Source organism: Hibiscus syriacus, unplaced genomic scaffold (genome assembly GCF_006381635.1).
Source record: "Hibiscus syriacus cultivar Baekdansim isolate YM2019G1 unplaced genomic scaffold, ASM638163v2 tig00000340_pilon, whole genome shotgun sequence".
NCBI classification, from domain to species: Eukaryota; Viridiplantae; Streptophyta; class Magnoliopsida; order Malvales; family Malvaceae; genus Hibiscus; species Hibiscus syriacus.
In genome coordinates, this window is record NW_024061783.1 from 4,586,224 (window position 1) to 4,603,955 (window position 17,732).

The 17,732-nt window shown below is 34.0% G+C and overlaps 1 protein-coding gene across 1 annotated transcript; it reads left to right on the forward strand.

Annotated features, from left to right (window-relative positions):
* Nucleotides 1-618: 618 nt before the first annotated feature.
* On the forward strand, nucleotides 619-2,275 carry LOC120199288. The gene is made up of 3 exons (XM_039200418.1): nucleotides 619-838; nucleotides 1,031-1,652; nucleotides 1,816-2,275. The coding sequence occupies exons 1-3, from the start codon at nucleotides 619-621 to the stop codon at nucleotides 2,273-2,275; spliced, it is 1,302 nt and encodes a 433-aa protein (XP_039056349.1).
* The last annotated feature ends 15,457 nt before the right edge of the window (nucleotides 2,276-17,732 follow it).

Genomic DNA, 17,732 nt, shown 5'->3' on the forward strand with positions numbered 1-17,732 from the left:
GGGTCCGGGATTCCTGAAGAGGTAAATGTTGCCCTTAAGAATGGATCCTTGGCTACTATAAAGGTCTTTGTTCCGTTGTTACCAAAATCTTACTCCTGTTGTAGAACTTTTGGGCACTGGGCAAATAGGTGTGTTGTGTCTCAGAAGGTGAAGCACGAGGTTAAAGTTTGGAGGGAAAAGGGCATCAGCTCCTCCGAGCTCTGTGATAAGGGAAAGATGGATTCAATTATTATTCAGAGTTCCTCTCCTGTGCTTTCCGATTTGCCTTTGGGCTCCTCAGGTAATGTTAGCTCTGCTCTTAGTGCTGGCGTTTCAAACCATGAGTTGTTGGTTGGTAATGTTGTGGAAACCAATGTTTCAGCCTTACAAGAGTTGCTTGCTATTTCTCACCTTGTAGTTGTTGATGGCAGTATTGGGGTGGATGATTCTAATAAGGTGGAGTCTGCTTCTGTAGTGTGCAAGGAGGATCCAAAGATTGCATATGAGGGATAATGTGTGGTGGCTGGTTCTGTTGGCCTTGATCACACTCTTAGCTCCTCCTTAGTTGAGGAAGTGGCTCTTAATGTATTACAGGAGGATACATGTTCTGTGGGGGATTTCCCTACTTTAAAAGATTCTATGGCTTCAAATAAGAAGGCTAGAGGGAGGAAGAAAGGTAATACTGGTTCTTCTAGTAAATTTGAATCGCTAGCTGAGGGAGGTGTGCTTGATGGTCCGAGGAAGGTTCGGGTGGCCTCCTTAGGAGTTGCCGCTTTGCTTAACGAAATCAAGTCTAAAAAGAGGGATCTTGTGGATAAAGCAAAAATTAGTGGTAATGTGGGGACTGGAAGTGGTGTAGGTCCTGCTGCAAACTGATGATAGTGAGTTTTTGGAATGTAAGAGGGATTAATAACCCTCTTAAGCAACATAAGGTGTTTTAAAAGGCTAGTGGATTTGGGAGTTGATGTCGTTTGTCTATTGGAAACCCGTATTAGAAGAATTAATTCTATGAAGTTTTACTCATCTTACTCTGATGATTGGTATTTGGCAGGTAATTCTGATTTTGCGGAGGGGGGCAGAATTTGGATTCTATGGAGGAAACATTGGTCCTTCTCTATTTTTAGTGCTAGTGATCAGTCTCTCTCCATTGCTGGCAATATCAATGGCTGTAGGACACTGATTACTACTGTTTATGGCAGTAATAGTGGGATTGGCAGGAGAGGTTTATGGGATCATTTGAGGAGTTTGGAAAGCTTGGTTGGTTCTTCCCCCTGGGTGGTTGGAGGGGATTTTAATGTTGTTCTTAGTGCAAATGAGAGCTCTGATTTTGAGTCCTTGGGTGTGCACAGCTTCTCTGATATGGAAGATTTTCAAGACTGTTTAGGAGATTTGGACCTGTTGGACCATCCTTTCCTTGGTCCCACTTTCACCTGGTCTAATAGGCAAGATGAGGGTTTTCTTGCTCGCAAGCTTGACAGGATTTTGGTTAATCCTGAATGTCTAACTGCTCATCCCGATTCTTTTGCTGAATTCAAGGCACAGGGTGCTTCAGATCATTGTCTTGGTATGATCTGGACACAGAAGGATGCTTTGGCTAGGAGGCCTAAGCCTTTCAAGTTTTTTAACCGCTGGACTTCAAATGTTGGTTTTATGGGAGTTGTTAAGCTTTCTTGGTTGGAGTAGTGCGCGGGCAATCCTATGCAAAGGCTGTTTTCTAAATTGAAAAGACTTAAGCCTAGATTGAAGGAGCTAAATAAGGAGCATTTCTCTGACATTTCCAGCAGGGTGCTTAATAAAAGAGCAGAACTGGAGAGGATTCAACCTGCTTAATCTCAGCTGCACTGATCAAAGAAGTATTGAGGAAGAGAGAAACATTCATGCTGAGCTGGTTGATTTGGAGATTGCTGAGTCTGAATTTTATAGGCAAATTGCAAAGGTGCACTGGTTAAAAGAGGGGGATCTTAACACTAAATTTTTCCATCAAAGGGTTGAGTCTAACAAGAAGAGGAATACTATCAAGGTTTTATTGTCTGGAAGTGGTCAGTATCTGGATTCATTTGATGATATAGCGAATGAGTTAGTGAACTTCTTCACTAACCTTATTGGGACTACTGATCCAATGGTAGAAAATTTTCCTGTGGAGTGGCTCAAGGACTTATTGAACTACTCTCTGCCAAAAGGTGCTGGTGATATGCTCATCAAAGAGGAGGATGACAAGGAAATAAAAGAGGCTTTGTTTAGGCAAGGTAATGGCAAGAGCCCTGGCCCTGATGGTTTCTCCCTCTTGGTTCTTTAAAGCAGCTTGGGATGTGGTTGGAAATGATTTTTTAGCTGCAGTAAGGTATTTCTTCCACTCTTCATCTCTGCTGCCAGCTTTCCATGCTACCTCTATTATCTTAGTCCCTAAGTCTTTGAATGCTTGCATGACAAAGGATTTTAGGCCAATTTCTTGCTGCTTTGTGGTATACAAAACAATTACTAGGATTATCACTACTAGGTTGGCTCTTATCTTTCCTAGTATGATTTCCCCTAGTCAATCTGCTTTTGTTAAAGGTAGGAATATTGTTGACAATACCTTGTTAGCCCAGGAGATAGTTAAAGGCTATTGTTGAGTTAATCGATCGACGGAATCAGCCAAGAGGGGGGTGAATTGGCAATTAAAAATTTCGTGGAAGCTTTTGCAGAAAAATTGAAAGTAATTGCACATCGATTTATAGTGGTTCGACTTTCTCAAACAAAGTCTATGTCCACTACCTTAGCTATCCACACTAAGGATTTTCCAACAAATTCACTAATTTGTTCTTTCTTTTGAGGCCAAAGAGATAACCTTACAAAATCCCTCAAGAGTATACCCCAACTCTTGAGAACACTCTTTTTCCCAAAGAGAAGATTACAAATTTGCAAACTTACAAGAAAACCTCACAAGGTAAGATGTTTGCACAATTCTAGAACAAGAAAAGAACACTCAAAGATAATTACAAATGAGCACAAATGGTGTTCTTGAAAGCAAAATGAATATTGAAAGGAAAATTGGCTTGATTTGCACAAACTTGGTGTTTGATGCTTTCTCTCTTGTTTCCCTATAATTTCCTGTTGATCAAGGGCTTCAGAACTTGTTTTAAATACACCTTGAATCTCTTCTGAACGTTGGGGATGATTAGTGAAGATCATATAACTGTTTTAGTGTGAAAACAATTAATAAAACAGTTTGGAGCATGGGGGGAATCGGTACCCCCTATGGGGAATCGGTTCCCTAAGTGTAAAATTCAAATATTTCGACCGTTGAACAGGGGGGAATCAGTACCCCCTATGGGGGAATCGGTTCCCTCCGAGCATTCTGAAAATCTCGGAGCCAAACCATTCAGGGGGGGAATCGGTACCCCCTTGGGGGGGAATCGGTTCCATCTGAGCAATCTGGAATTTTTGGCTTTGAAATGGTTCGAAATACTTTGAAAGATTATTTTGAAATTGTTTTAAGATTAAAACTTAATTTTACACTTAAGTAAGGATTAAAATTGATTTTTGAAATATTTTGAGTAATGTTTTGATATTCGAATAATTATATCGAATATACTTAGAAAATCATTTTGGAAAATCTTAAAATTCATTTAACTTAATTTGTTATATCGAAATATCAAAATGTTTTCAATAATCTCTCCCTTTTTGATATAACAAAACATTTTAGTAATTTTAAGATTTTGAAATCAAGTTTTGAAATTACTCCCCCTTACTTTAACACTTCTCCCATTTATCATTTTAAAAACACACTTAAAACACACTTCTCCCCTTTTTGTTAAATCAAAAAGATTCAAATAAACGTGAAAAATATTAAGCCAATTGATTAGGTATATGTATGCATAAGCTGCTAAGATCACAATTAAGAGAAACGTTAGCCATTAGTTCCGTAATCAATATTCATAAATAATGTGATATGGCAAAATTGGTCATATTGCTAATAATGATGTAAATGATGCAATAATAAATAAATCACACCAAACATATAAGTTCAAACCATCCATAAATCCAAACAAATTCACAATCCTCAAATTCAAACATCCCAAAATATTCAAAATGTTAAAACAATAAGTTTGGAAAACAAAGTAAAACATTTAATCATATATCCGGATTAGGAGGAGGAAAACGAGCTCGCATAGCGGCCATTTCGTTAGTGAGGTCATTAATACGTGCGTTGGTTGCTTCATTATTTGCACGCATTTCCCGAAGAATTTCTAATTGTTGAGCTCCCATTGTGGATAAATGGGACTCTATAGAAATAAAGCGTGAATCCATGGTCGCATATCGGTAATCAAATGTCTCTATAAAAGATTGAAAATATGGAGGCATTTGAGTCGATTGTTGTGCTTGCTCTTCGGGCTGCTCCTCGGCCTGCTCAGGTTCAGCTTCAGCTTCATCGATGTCTCGAATTAGTTGCTCAAGCTCGAGATCTTCGTCAGCTTCGGGTGGAGCTTGTGAAGAACTAGCTCCCGGAGTAGTTGCAGAAGTTCGAACCCATTCCCCGGTTTCCTTATCCTTAATCCATCCCGCTCTCGTTAAGGAAAGAAGGTTAATTTGTTTCTTAAGAGGAAAAACGGCATCTAGACCGACTCTAAGCCCAGCTTTGGAAAACAGATTACTCAAAATATAACCGTAAACAAGAGATGAACAAAGTTTTTTATTAGGAACAAGATTTACGGTTTCAACAATTTCAGCAAAAATAATCTGAGGTAGGTTGATTTTAATATTGTTTTCGAAACAATGTAACCACCAAAGATCTAAGGCTCTAAGAGTAGAATAACGACCTCCAGATGGTCGAAACCACCAAGAAATCATTAGATGAAGAAAACGTTCATGAAGGTCTAGGACACTTGCATTATCCCTTCTTTTATAACGAGATCCTAAAACCTGTTTTTCATTTGAAATCCCTTCATTATCTAATCCGAATGTATTGGCTATGTAAGCCGAGTCAATATATAAGAATTATCCTAGAAGGTAGGAACGAATTCCTATGGTTTTGGTTTCAGTTTGGTCTTTAACACAAACGGCATTAGAATAGAAAATACGAACAAGTTGATGGTAAACGATGGGTTCAAGGTCAAAGAGTTTATCAAATTTCCACTCTTGTAAAAGAGGAAGATATTTAAAATTGATAGCTAACATAGCTTGACGAGAAGGAATACGTTCTTCTTGGATTTTGTAAGAGTCGAAATATTGATAATACCAAAAACGATGATTTCTAGGACCAGGATGATTGAAACACGAATTTTGGATAGTCAAATTAGGATCAATAGGATTAGGATTAGAAATTGGAATAGGTGGAGGATTTGGAGGTGGATTTGGTTGTCGGTGTGAACGACTAGATGAAGACCTAGCACGTTTAGGATTAGACATGGTGAAGAAAATCGGAATAGATTGGATAACCTGCAATTTTAAAAACAAATGTATGCAATTCAATTAATCCCAAAACTCAATTGAGTCCTCAATATTTCAAGGTTCTCTAAATCAATCCTAATGGGCAAAGTTTTTGAAAAACTTTTAAAAAAATATGGTTTTGAGAAACAATATATGTATAGTTTTCATAACAATAACATAATTTAATCAAAACACAATGATTTGAAAAACAACAATATTTTTTTTTAATTTCGAAAATTTAAAATTTTTGGAAAATTTTTGTGTTTTTGATGAAATTAGTTGTAACATCTAGTTTCTAATCACTAAACAATTAATGTCCGATCACTATTTCAACCTAGAACTAATTAAAACTAATCCTATGTAGTGTCAACCTTTCCTTTTAAAAAACCTTTTTCAATTAAAAAATTTGACAATCTTTCATACCAAGCTCTAGGAGCTTGTTTTAAACCATAAAGAGCTTTTGTCAATTTTAAAACATGATCCGGAAAATTTGAATCTTCAAAACCTGGAGGTTGTTCCACGTACACTTCTTCTTTTATAAAACCATTTAAAAATGCACTTTTAACATCCATTTGATATAATTTAAATTCATTGAAACATGCAAATGCTAATAACATTCTAATTGCTTCCATCCTAGCTACGGGAGCGTATGTTTCATCATAGTCTATGCCCTCTTCTTGAGTATAGCCTTGAGCAACAAGTCTAGCCTTGTTCCTCACTATATTACCACTTTCATCAAGTTTATTTCTAAAAACCCATCTAGTACCTACAGTAGATTTATTACTAGACCTTTCAACTAATGTCCATACTTTACTTCTCTCAAATTGATTTAATTCTTCTTGCATAGCCATAATCCAATGTTCATCTTTTAATGCTTCTTTGATGTTGTTAGGCTCTATGCATGAAATAAATGCAACATAATTACAGATATTTCTAAGAGAAGATCGAGTAGTTACCCCTTTTGATGGATCACCTATAATTTCACCATCCTTGACATAGTTGTACTCTCTTGGAAAAGATACTTCCCTTTCTTCACTGGTTGGATTCTCGAGGGGATCATGAGTTTCCTCATCTTTTGTTTCTTCCTTTGATGATGATTTTCCAACATCATGTCTAACGTCATTTGCTTGTACAATACCCACATCATCATTAACAGAAGAATCCTTCCTCGGAAGGGGATTATCATCGAAAACAACATGTATAGACTCTTCTACAACTAAAGTTCTTTTATTAAATACACGATAAGCTTTAGAATTTAAGGAATAACCCAGAAAAATTCCTTCATCACTTTTAGCATCAAATTTGCCAAGGTTTTCTTTACCGTTGTTTAAAACAAAACATTTACATCTAAAAGGATGAAAATAGCTAATGTTAGGCTTTTTATTTTTGAGAATTTCATATGGAGTTTTCTTTAAAATTGGCCTAATCATTACTTGATTTACAACATAACAAGCGGTATTTGTGGCTTCCGCCCAAAAATATTTTGGCAAATTATTTTCACAAAGCATGGTTCTAGCCATTTCTTCTAAAGTTCGATTTTTCCTATCAACAACTCCATTTTGTTGAGGGGTTCTAGGTGCTTAAAAATTATGGCTAATACCATTAGAATTACAAAACTCAATAAATCCAAGATTTTCAAATTCAGTTCCATGATCACTTTTAACACTAGTGATAGAGTAACCTTTTTCATTTTGGATTATTTTTGAAAATGTGATGAAATTTTCTAATGATTCATCTTTAGTACTTAAGAATAGAACCCAAGTGTATCTAGAATAGTCATCTACCAAGACAAATGCATATTGTTTTCCTCCCAAGCTAGTAGTTCTAGTTGGCCCAAAAAGATCTAAATGGATCAATTGTAATACTCTACTAGTTGATACATCATTAATAGATTTAAAAGAAACTCGTTTTTGTTTTCCTTTAGCACAAGCATCATAGATTTTATCATTATCAAATTTAAGCTTAGGCAACCCTCTTACTAAGTCTCCTTGAATTAACCGTTGCAAAACACTCATACTAGCATGACCTAGTCTCCTATGCCATAACCAACTATCATGCTCATCCTTAGCAACTAGGCATAAATTAGTCATATCAATAGAATCTAAATGCACCATGTAAATGTTTCCTATTCTATGACCAACAAGCATAATCCGATTAGATGCAATGTCAATGACTTTACAACCATTAATTTCAAATAAGACATTGAATCCTTTATCGCATAATTGACTAATACTCAATAGATTATGCTTTAATCCATTCACATATAAAACATTCTTAATTTGTATGGAAGAGGTATTACCTATTGTACCAATACCTTCAATGTGACCTTTTGAATTGTCTCCAAAAGTCAATTCTCCTCCATTTTTGGCGTTAAGCTCAATGAACCGGCTTTTGTCTCCAGTCATATGTCTTGAGCATCCACTATCAAGGTACCATGAATTTGAATTTGTTTCCCGTGCCTTGTCGCAATGCTCCTTTCCCTACAAACATAGATTAATTTTTTATTTTTGGTACCCAAATTCTTTTGGGTCCATATTCATTAGTTTCCAAAATCCTAGTCCCCTTAGGTATCCATTTGTGTAGGATATTTTTATCTTTAGTAGTAATGAGTTCTTTAGGAACCCACATACTTCTAATGATTTTTTCCATTAGAGGTTCTTTGGGGACCTCTATGATTGTAGTTTCTAAAACTTTTTCTAACAAAGTTGGATTTTGAATTTCCACCTTTTTCAAAATGTTTTGTTCCAACTTTATCAAAAGAAGTTTTAAGATCATCAATTTTCTTTTGATGATCATCATTGATCTTTGAAAGTAAATTTTGCAAATCTAAATTTTTCTTTTCAAACTCTTCTAGTTTGATTTGCAAATCTTTGATTTTACTTTCAAGATCGTTGTTGGTTTTGGATATGAGTTTGTTTTCATTTTTCAATTTTGAAACATCATTTTTATATTTTAAAAACAATTTCTCATAATCCGAAGCCAACCCATTGTACTCCTCAAATAACTCATCATAAGATAAATCATCAAAATCGGATGAGTTAGAGGTTACCTTAGAATCTTCCCCGAATGCCATCAAGCACAAGTTTGCTACTTCTTGTTCCTCTTCATCGGAACTTTCTTCATCGCTCCATATAGCCACATGAGCCTTGTGCTTATTCTTTGATTGACCCTTTTTCTTCAATTGTGGGCAATCATATTTGACATGCCCCGGCTTTTTGCATTCATAGCAAATGATTGGGTCCTTCTCTTTTGGTTCATTTTTGAGGCCTTCGTTTCGTTTGAATTTTCTTCCTTGGTAAGGTCTCATCATTTTTCTGAACCGTTTGGAAAACAATGCCATTTCCTCGTCATCATCATCATTATTAGAATCACTCTCATCTTTTGTGGATTTAAGAGCAACTCTAATATTTTTCTTCTTCTCCTTTTCCTTTGGTGTCTCTTCAACTTTATCAAGGTCCACCTCATCTTCAAGCATCATCTCATGAGTGAGGAGTGAACCGATAAGTTCTTCAAGAGTTAAGGACGATAGGTCCTTAGACTCGATGATTGCCGTCTTCTTTGATTGCCATGATTTTAGGAGGGAGTAGACTAACTTCCTCACAAGCTTTTCATTTGAGATGATCTCTCCATATGATTTGAGACCATTGACAATCGTTGAAAATCTATCCATCATAGCTTTGATGTCTTCATTTGGTTTCATCCTGAAATTTTCATAGTTATGCGTTAGAATACTAATTTTTGATTTCTTTACCTCATCTGTACCTTCATGTGTGACTTGAAGCTTGTCCCATATTTCTTTGGCGGTTGTACACGATGAAACTCTTCCGTATTCATCTGGTCCAAGAGCACAAAAAATAATATGGATGGCTTTGGAGTTGAGCTGGAACATTCTTGTCTCTCCTTCACTCCACAACCTTGGATGAGTGAGAGGTTTGATGTATACTTCTTCTACAGCATTCCATGCTCCCATGTCACTTGCTTGAATGAAGTACATCATTCTATTCTTCAAATTGAAGAAAAGAGGCTTGTTGACGGGCATCGAATCGAGACCAGAGTCGAAGTTTGAAGCGGAGGCCATTGATGACTTTAATAATCGATATAACTCTTCCCGAATCGACTCAAGAGGCGATTAAACCTTCAAATGAGTTAGGCTCTGATACCAATTGTTGAGTTAATCGATCGACGGAATCGGCCAAGAGGGGGGTGAATTGGCAATTAAAAATTTCGTGGAAGCTTTTGTAGAAAAATTGAAAGTAATTGCACAGCGATTTACAGTGGTTCGACTTTCTCAAACAAAGTCTACGTCCACTACCTTAGCTATCCACACTAAGGATTTTCCAACAAATTCACTAATTTGTTCTTTCTTTTGAGGCCAAAGAGATAACCTTACAAAATCCCTCATGAGTATACCCCAACTCTTGAGAACACTCTTTTTCCCAAAGAGAATATTACAAATTTGCAAACTTACAAGAAAACCTCACAAGGTAAGATGTTTGCACAATTTTAGAACAAGAAAAGAACACTCAAAGATAATTACAAATGAGCACAAATGGTGTTCTCGAAAGCAAAATGAATATTGAAAGGAAAATTGGCTTGATTTGCACAAACTTGGTGTTTGATGCTTTCTCTCTTGTTTCTCTATAATTTCCTGTTGATCAAGGGCTTCAGAAGTTGTTTAAATACACCTTGAATCTCTTCTGAACGTTGGGGATGATTAGTGAAGATCATATAGCCGTTTTAGTGTGAAAACAATTAATAAAACAGTTTGGAGCGTGAGGGGAATCGGTACCCCCTATGGGGGAATCGGTTCCCTAAGTGTAAAATTCAAATATTTCGACCGTTGAATAGGGGGGAATCGGTACCCCCTATGGGGGAATCAGTTCCCTCCGAGCATTCTGGAAATCTCGGAGCCAAACCATTCAGGGGGAATCGGTACCCCCTTGGGGGGGAATCGGTTCCCTCTGAGCAATCTGGAATTTTTGGCTTTGAAATGGTTCGAAATACTTTGAAAGATTATTTTGAAATTGTTTTAAGATTAAAACTTAATTTTTACACTTAAGTAAGGATTAAAAATGATTTTTGAAATATTTTGAGTAATGTTTTGATATTCGAATAATTATATCGAATATACTTAGAAAATCATTTTGGAAAATCTTAAAATTCATTTAACTTAATTTGTTATATCGAAATATCAAAATGTTTTCAACATGTATTCTAGGAAAAGTCTCTCCCCTAGATGTGCCATAAAGATTGACTTACAGAAAGCATTTGATTCTGTAAATTGGGAGTTCCTAATGACTGTGCTTGAGGCTATGGGCTTACCTGGGCAGTTTTGTGGTTGGATAAAAGCTTGTGTCACTACTCATCAGTTTTCTGTCTCTTTAAATGGTAGTTTAGTGGGATTCTTTAAGGGTGCTAGAGGAGTTAGACGAGGGGATCCTCTATCCCCTTATCTTTTTGTACTGGTTATGAATGTCTTCTCCTCTTTACTGGATGTTGCTGCCAAAAGAGGTGTCTTTAAATACCACCCTAAGTGCAAGAGGATCTCCCTCACACACCTTTGCTTTGCTGATGACTTGCTGGTTTTTTTCCATGGATCTTTTGATTCTGTGATGGGCGTTCTTAGCACATTAGAGACTTTCTACAAGCTTTCTGGCCTTAGACTCAATGCTATGAAAACTGAGCTTTATGCTTGTGGTGTATCTGACCTTATCCTTGGGCAAATTAAGGCTGGAACAGGCTTTAGAGTTGGTAATCTCCCTGTTAGGTACCTTGGTGTACCCTTGGTTACCAGGAAGCTTACTAGTAAAGATTGTACTGCTTTGGTAACTAAAATTAAGGAAAAATTGAGTAAATGGGCCAATAAGAGGCTGAGCTTTAGGGGTAGATTGCAGCTCATTAAATCTGTTCTATTTAGTATTTTTAGCTATTGGAGTAGACATCTTATCTTGCCTAAGGGAGTCATAAGGGATGTTGAGAAATTGTGCATGAGGTTCTTTTGAAAAGGGAGTGATTCCTCAGCTAGAGGGGCTCAGGTGAGCTGGAAACAGATATGCTTATTAAAATCTGAGGGAGGCTTGTGTTTAAGGAGCTTGACAGATTGGAGCAAAGCATGTTGCTTACTGCTGATTAAGAAGATTTTGGCGGGGGAAGGTCCCCTTTGGATTGCTTGGGTGAACTCTTATTGCTTTAGATCAGTGGATTTCTGGCATGCTGATTACAGGGCTCACTTTAGCTGGATCTTAGGTAAAATGTTTAAGCTGAGGAGTGAAGCTAGCAGTCTGTTCTGTTCTATTAGTAGCTGGTCTCAAGTTAATGCTCGGTGGATTTGGGATAATATTCGCTGTAGAGGTGAGAAGGTTAGTTGGCATCGGCTTGTGTGGTTTCCTGGCCATATTCCAAAATTTTCAATGATATCTTGGATGGAAATGTTAGACAGATTGTCAACTAAAGACAGGCTTGCAAGGTTTGGTATAGTTGTTGATAGTGGTTGTGGTTTGTGCAGATCTGGTTTTGAGTCTCGTGATCACATTTTTTCTGATTGTGCCTATGCTGTGGGAGTTTGGCATGCCATCTTGCATGCTTGTGCACTTAATCTGGGGCCTTTATGCTGGAATGACCTTGTCTGCTGGTTGCTGCTGAACCTTAAAGGGAAGTCTCTATTGGTTCATATCCTTAAGCTGGCCTGGTATGGGTTCATTTATTTCATCTGGGAGGAGCGTAACCACAGGCTATTTAGAGGTAAGACTCGCTCAATCGATACCATTGTAAGTAGAATTAAAGAAGCTGTAAGTATTAAAATGTATGGATGCCGCATGAATAGGCTAGATGCAGTAAATAGACAGTTGTGTATAGATTGGGGTTTGATGTAATGGGTTGATGGGTTATGGTTGTTGCAGCTAGTCTGCATTCTTTGGATGAATAAAATTTTACTTATCCAAAAAAAAATATATATTTTATTGTTTTTATTTGGATTTTGGGTCTTTTAAACAGGTTCAAGCATCAAGAATGTCATGGGTGTAAATGTTTAATGTCAAATGATTGAGAATTATTTAATAAATTATATTAAATTTCAAATTAGGTTATCATAATTTTTTATTAATAAATTTGATGTATTTGAAATTTTTATAAGACATATATTATAATATACGCACAATATTGTATTACACAATCAAATAAATTTTTAGGATGAAATATTTATTTTATTTAATCAACTAAGATATACTCCTCTATCTAATTAAAATGTTCTTTATTATTTTTTTGTCATTTTTTAAACTTTATTTTATTATTATTAAAACTTATTATTGATACAAATATGAAAAAATATTTTAAAAATCATCAATTAAGTAATTTTTAAATATATATTTTATAAAATTTAATTGTTTAAAATATTTAAAATGATATTAATCAAAATCTAAAAATTTTAACTTTTAAAATATTAATAAGAATAAATTTAGTAGGGCAAGGGGATATTTCTTCTTCTTTTTTTTGTACCCTAAAAGTTTAGGTCAAGGGTAGTTCCCCCGGTCCAGGGCCAAGATATACCTAAGACTCAATTGAGATTTACATAGGACTTTACAGATTGCCCACTAAGAATGACGGTGGTGGGATTTAAATTTGACATTACAAGCTCAAATTCTTGAATCCCAACTACTTGTGCCAACACTCGTTGGCAGGGGATATTTCTTTATTTCTCTCTCTATCGAATAAATATTTTAAATGATTATAATTCTTGCAATATGCAAAGTATATGCTTTAATTGCATCAATTGAATTTAAATGTTTTTAACATCTCATTCTTTAAAAAATCAAAACAAAAAGGGAAAATAGAGAAAAGGAAAACGCAATCTTCCCCTTTCTTCTTCTTACAGAAAATCAAGCCACACAATATCTCAACATGAAAAAGAAAAAGAAAACAAAGATATGTAATTAACAAAAAACTTCAAGCATTCAGACCAAACAAACCAACCCCAAAAAGAAAAAGGAAAAAAAAAGCCTGTTTCTAGAGAATTAAGTAAGTTGTAGTTGTTTGTTTCATGAGAAAATCTCGGAAAGAGAAAGAAAGAAGAACAATCCTGGGACATTTTTGTTCATCTAGTTCCTTGTCTTTTTGTTATTCTCTTCGTTAAGGAAATCAAGCAACACGGTGCTCTTGCATCGAGGGCACTTGGGATCCACTTCCGACAACATAACATACATGAGGCATCGAGGGCATCCCACCAGAACCATGGATGTCTCTTCGGGGCTACTCGGATATTCCACCGTCGTAGTCTGGTTGTCGGGTTCCGACGACACACACGAGCTCTCCGGTGACGTTTCCCAGGAGGAAACCGACGTGTTCGGGGACCCGACTTGTAGGATAGGCGCCCTTGGCGGCGATAAGTTCAGCGTCAATTCCAGCTCCGGACTGCTTGCTCTTCCACTCATTATTTTTCCACTTACAAATTCCCAACGATAATATTCACCTGTTTCATAGAAATGAACTAAACAATGAACCAAAAAGAAAAACCAAAAACCGAAGAAATATATATATATAATTCACCTACGTGAAACTGATTAGGAGGCCTCAGTTATCAAACTGAAGTGTTTGGGAGCCGAGAAAAAGAAACAGAGGAGATTGAGCTTGATTTTCTCTTCTGGACAGCTTTAGGCCTTTATATATGCAATGATTTTGAGGATTTTTCTTTCTTTTTTAATTGTTAGTAATGAATAAGGGGTAGGCTTGGAGGGTAAGGAGAATTTAGGGTGGAAAAAAAGCTGGGATAACATTCAAGTTTGAAGATGGTGACTTGTTCTATATATCTCATATGCATTTTTTCTTTTCTTTTTCACTGTAAACACTAATTAAAATTTATTTAATTATAAACTCAATAATATATTTATATATTTTTCGTAAACGGCACCATAATTAACGCCTAATACTTTTATTTTTATTTATCACATGTTCAAGTTTCCCAAGCTGCACATCGTCGGTCCAAAATCTAAAAAGGGAAAATCGCGTTATTAATACATCTATATATCACATGATACTTTAAGTCTTTAACATGCATTTGCCGAAAAGAAAATTAAAAGTGACCAATTAGTTCTAGATTCAGCCATTTTGTTGAAAAAAAATAACAAAAGAAAAAAAGCGAATATATATACTAAATTTTTATAATTTTTTTATTGAATATAATAATTAATTTGCATTTATTATTACTTAATCGATAATCTATACAATTATTATACCAGTCGAGCTTAAAAAAACATAAGTCAAACGTTAAGAATAAGTTTATTACAAATAAAGTATATTAAGAATTGTTTATAAAAAAATAGAGAAAATAAATAAATAGTAATTATTGTGCAAGCGAGCTGTCCCAAGATAGTTAGTGAATTGGGGAGGCAATTAATTAATTAGGAGTAATTTATTGGCTATAAATGTCGGGAAAAACATAATAATTAATTTCATTTTTAGTTATTTCTTTCTCCTTAAGACACATGCACACGTAATTACAGTTTTCAGCTAACTTTGTTGAGCAACCCAAATTATTAAATTAATTAATAATTTTTTCGATATATTATCAACAAATTTTTATTCAGAATATATTGAGCTACTTCAATAATAAATGAAAATACTATTTTTTAAAGATTTTGAATTTACGCAGTTGTATTTGTAGAATATATATACGTTATCAATGATTAATTTTTTTTAAATAAATATTTTTTTAATTAATTCAAACAATTTTAAAAGAATTAATATTCGATTTGATATGAATTCGATGGAAGGGTAAAATATACATGCAATGGGTGAAAATAAAGGGGTGGTGGTTAATTTAGGTGGCTTATCTTCATTTTTTTTCGAACAATTTCTGTTCACAACTGCCGGTTCTTTTAGACAAAGGAATTTTCAACTACCTTATTAAGATCCTTTCACTGCGTACATCGATTTCAACTGCTGGATTAAAGAGGTACATTTAAATATTTTAATTAATTAATTAATTAATGTCAAGTCGTCAAGAAAGGTTGTATGGCATCAAATTTGCGTTACCAAAGTATTATTATATGTATGTATGCTTAGGAAACAAGTAAAAAGTAATGGGAGGAGTAATTGCAATTTAATAGTTGCCCGAAAATATGAAAAAAAAAATTAATTGATGAATTAAATATGACAATAAAATATAATTAGTGTACATGTTCCCTTCAGTATGAGTTTAATAACATATTTTTCTTAATAAAATATTTTTTTTTATAAAAATATTATTAATGAGTTATCTTAAATATTTTTTTATACTTTTTATAATTTAAGTGATATATTTTATATGGCATCAAATGGACCTGAAATTTCAACCATCATTTTACTTTATTTTCAGTTGGGATTCTTGTTAATGATATTAAAATTTAATTAAAAAAAGAATAAGTATATGATGAACACGTTTTATGGTGACTATATTCAGAACAAATACCTAACAAAATTTAGAAATAATGTTATAATATGCACAACAATCACTCTTAAATACCAAAGCGGTTTTAGTAGGATCTATCATTCATAGTGTTAATAGTTCTCTGCCCTCGTGCTATCAATTAAACCTAGAAATTTCACTTAATATAGTGGAGCACATTTAACGGTGTCGTACATTAATTGGATAGGATAGGATCATGCTTAAATACTTAAAATAATGTTTTAATTATTTAAAATATCCTTGAATTATGCATTTTTAGGATTTAATATCTCAACTAAATTTAACCCTTAATCCACTTTTTAATGAAATGCATCATTTTTTAGTCCTCAGACTAACTTTTTTTTATTAGTTTCATCAAATAATTTGTATTAGCATGAACAATGTTTTTATGTTCATTTAATAATCGAATGAAGATGAACATAGGTGTGTTCGGTTTATCTATATTCACACAAAAAATTGTTTATTAGCTCATTTATTTAGTTATCTTTTTTTTTACTTTAAATATTGGTGAAGGTAGAGACTATATTAAATATGAGGTGAATTTTGGAGTACATATTGTGAAGCCTAAAGAATTTAAGGACCACTGGTATAATTTTATCCTTTTTCTATGGTTGCAAATGAAAAGGTTAAAAAGAGAGTGTTGGTTGACGGGCATTAAACAAATATGTTTGTGAACGCTTAATAAGCGAGTACGAACACCTTGAAAAATAAATAAATGAACACGAGCACAATATTGAAAATTTAAATACATATGAACTGAACATAAGCACCTTCAAAAATAAAGAAATAGATATAAACACAATTTATTCGTTCAAATTCAATCTATTTATACCCGACTTAACCTTAAACAAGCTAGGTGAAGGGTTTCACTACATCCTACCACCTAGTTTGCACAATCCTTAAACAAGCTTGGTGAAGGTTTCCAAAGGGTTTCATGGCACCCCACCACCTTATTTGGGACAAACTTAAGAGCTTTGCAACTACTCTCAAGAAACTCCATCCATTATTTATTAATGAATCAAATACTAAATATTCTAAATTCAACTCATTATTTTTCTGTCTCTATCCAAACAAGACATATATATATATTTCTTAGGGTATATTGCCCTTAGAAAGGGTAACGAAATGGTGAAATTTTTTATTACGACTTTATCATTAGATAATGGATCTATCAACCACCTTCACTATAATCAGCCAAAACCTTCTCGATTTTCTAATCCATTTATAATTATTGATTATCTTGTCTTTTCCAATAAAGTATATAAAATAAATTATAATATAATTAATAAATTTACATAATTATAATTAAAAAAATCATTACTGAATTTGAATATATATGACTTTAGATAAAAAAAATAACTTTAGATAAAACCCATATATAATGAGACTTGAATTTGAATACATATGAACTGAATCCATACATCAAGTTTACATATGATGAAATTTAAATCAAGATATTTAATAATTATAAAAGATAAAATTAAATTTTAATTATTAGATATATAAGAGTTAATTGTATTATGTCCTTAAACTATAAACTCTATTTCTTTAATTTTTTTAATATTCTAATTTAATCTCTAAACTACGAATCATTCTAAATTAGTCCTTAAACTCTTGAACATTCTAATTTCATCTCTATACTATGACTATATTTCTATATTAGTCACCAAAATTTTTAATATTCTAATTTCATTCCCAAATGCATCCAAATATGCAACTAGTTTCATCCATAGGTTAACCTAAATTTTGTTTTTAAAACATATAATAATATTTCTTGGCCTAACAATTTTATTTACGAGGGATGTGATTAGTATATATGTATAGTTTGGGATGAAATTGGAATATTCAAAAATTTTGGGTACCAATTTGAAATGAAAATCATAGTTTAGGGATGAAATTGAAATGT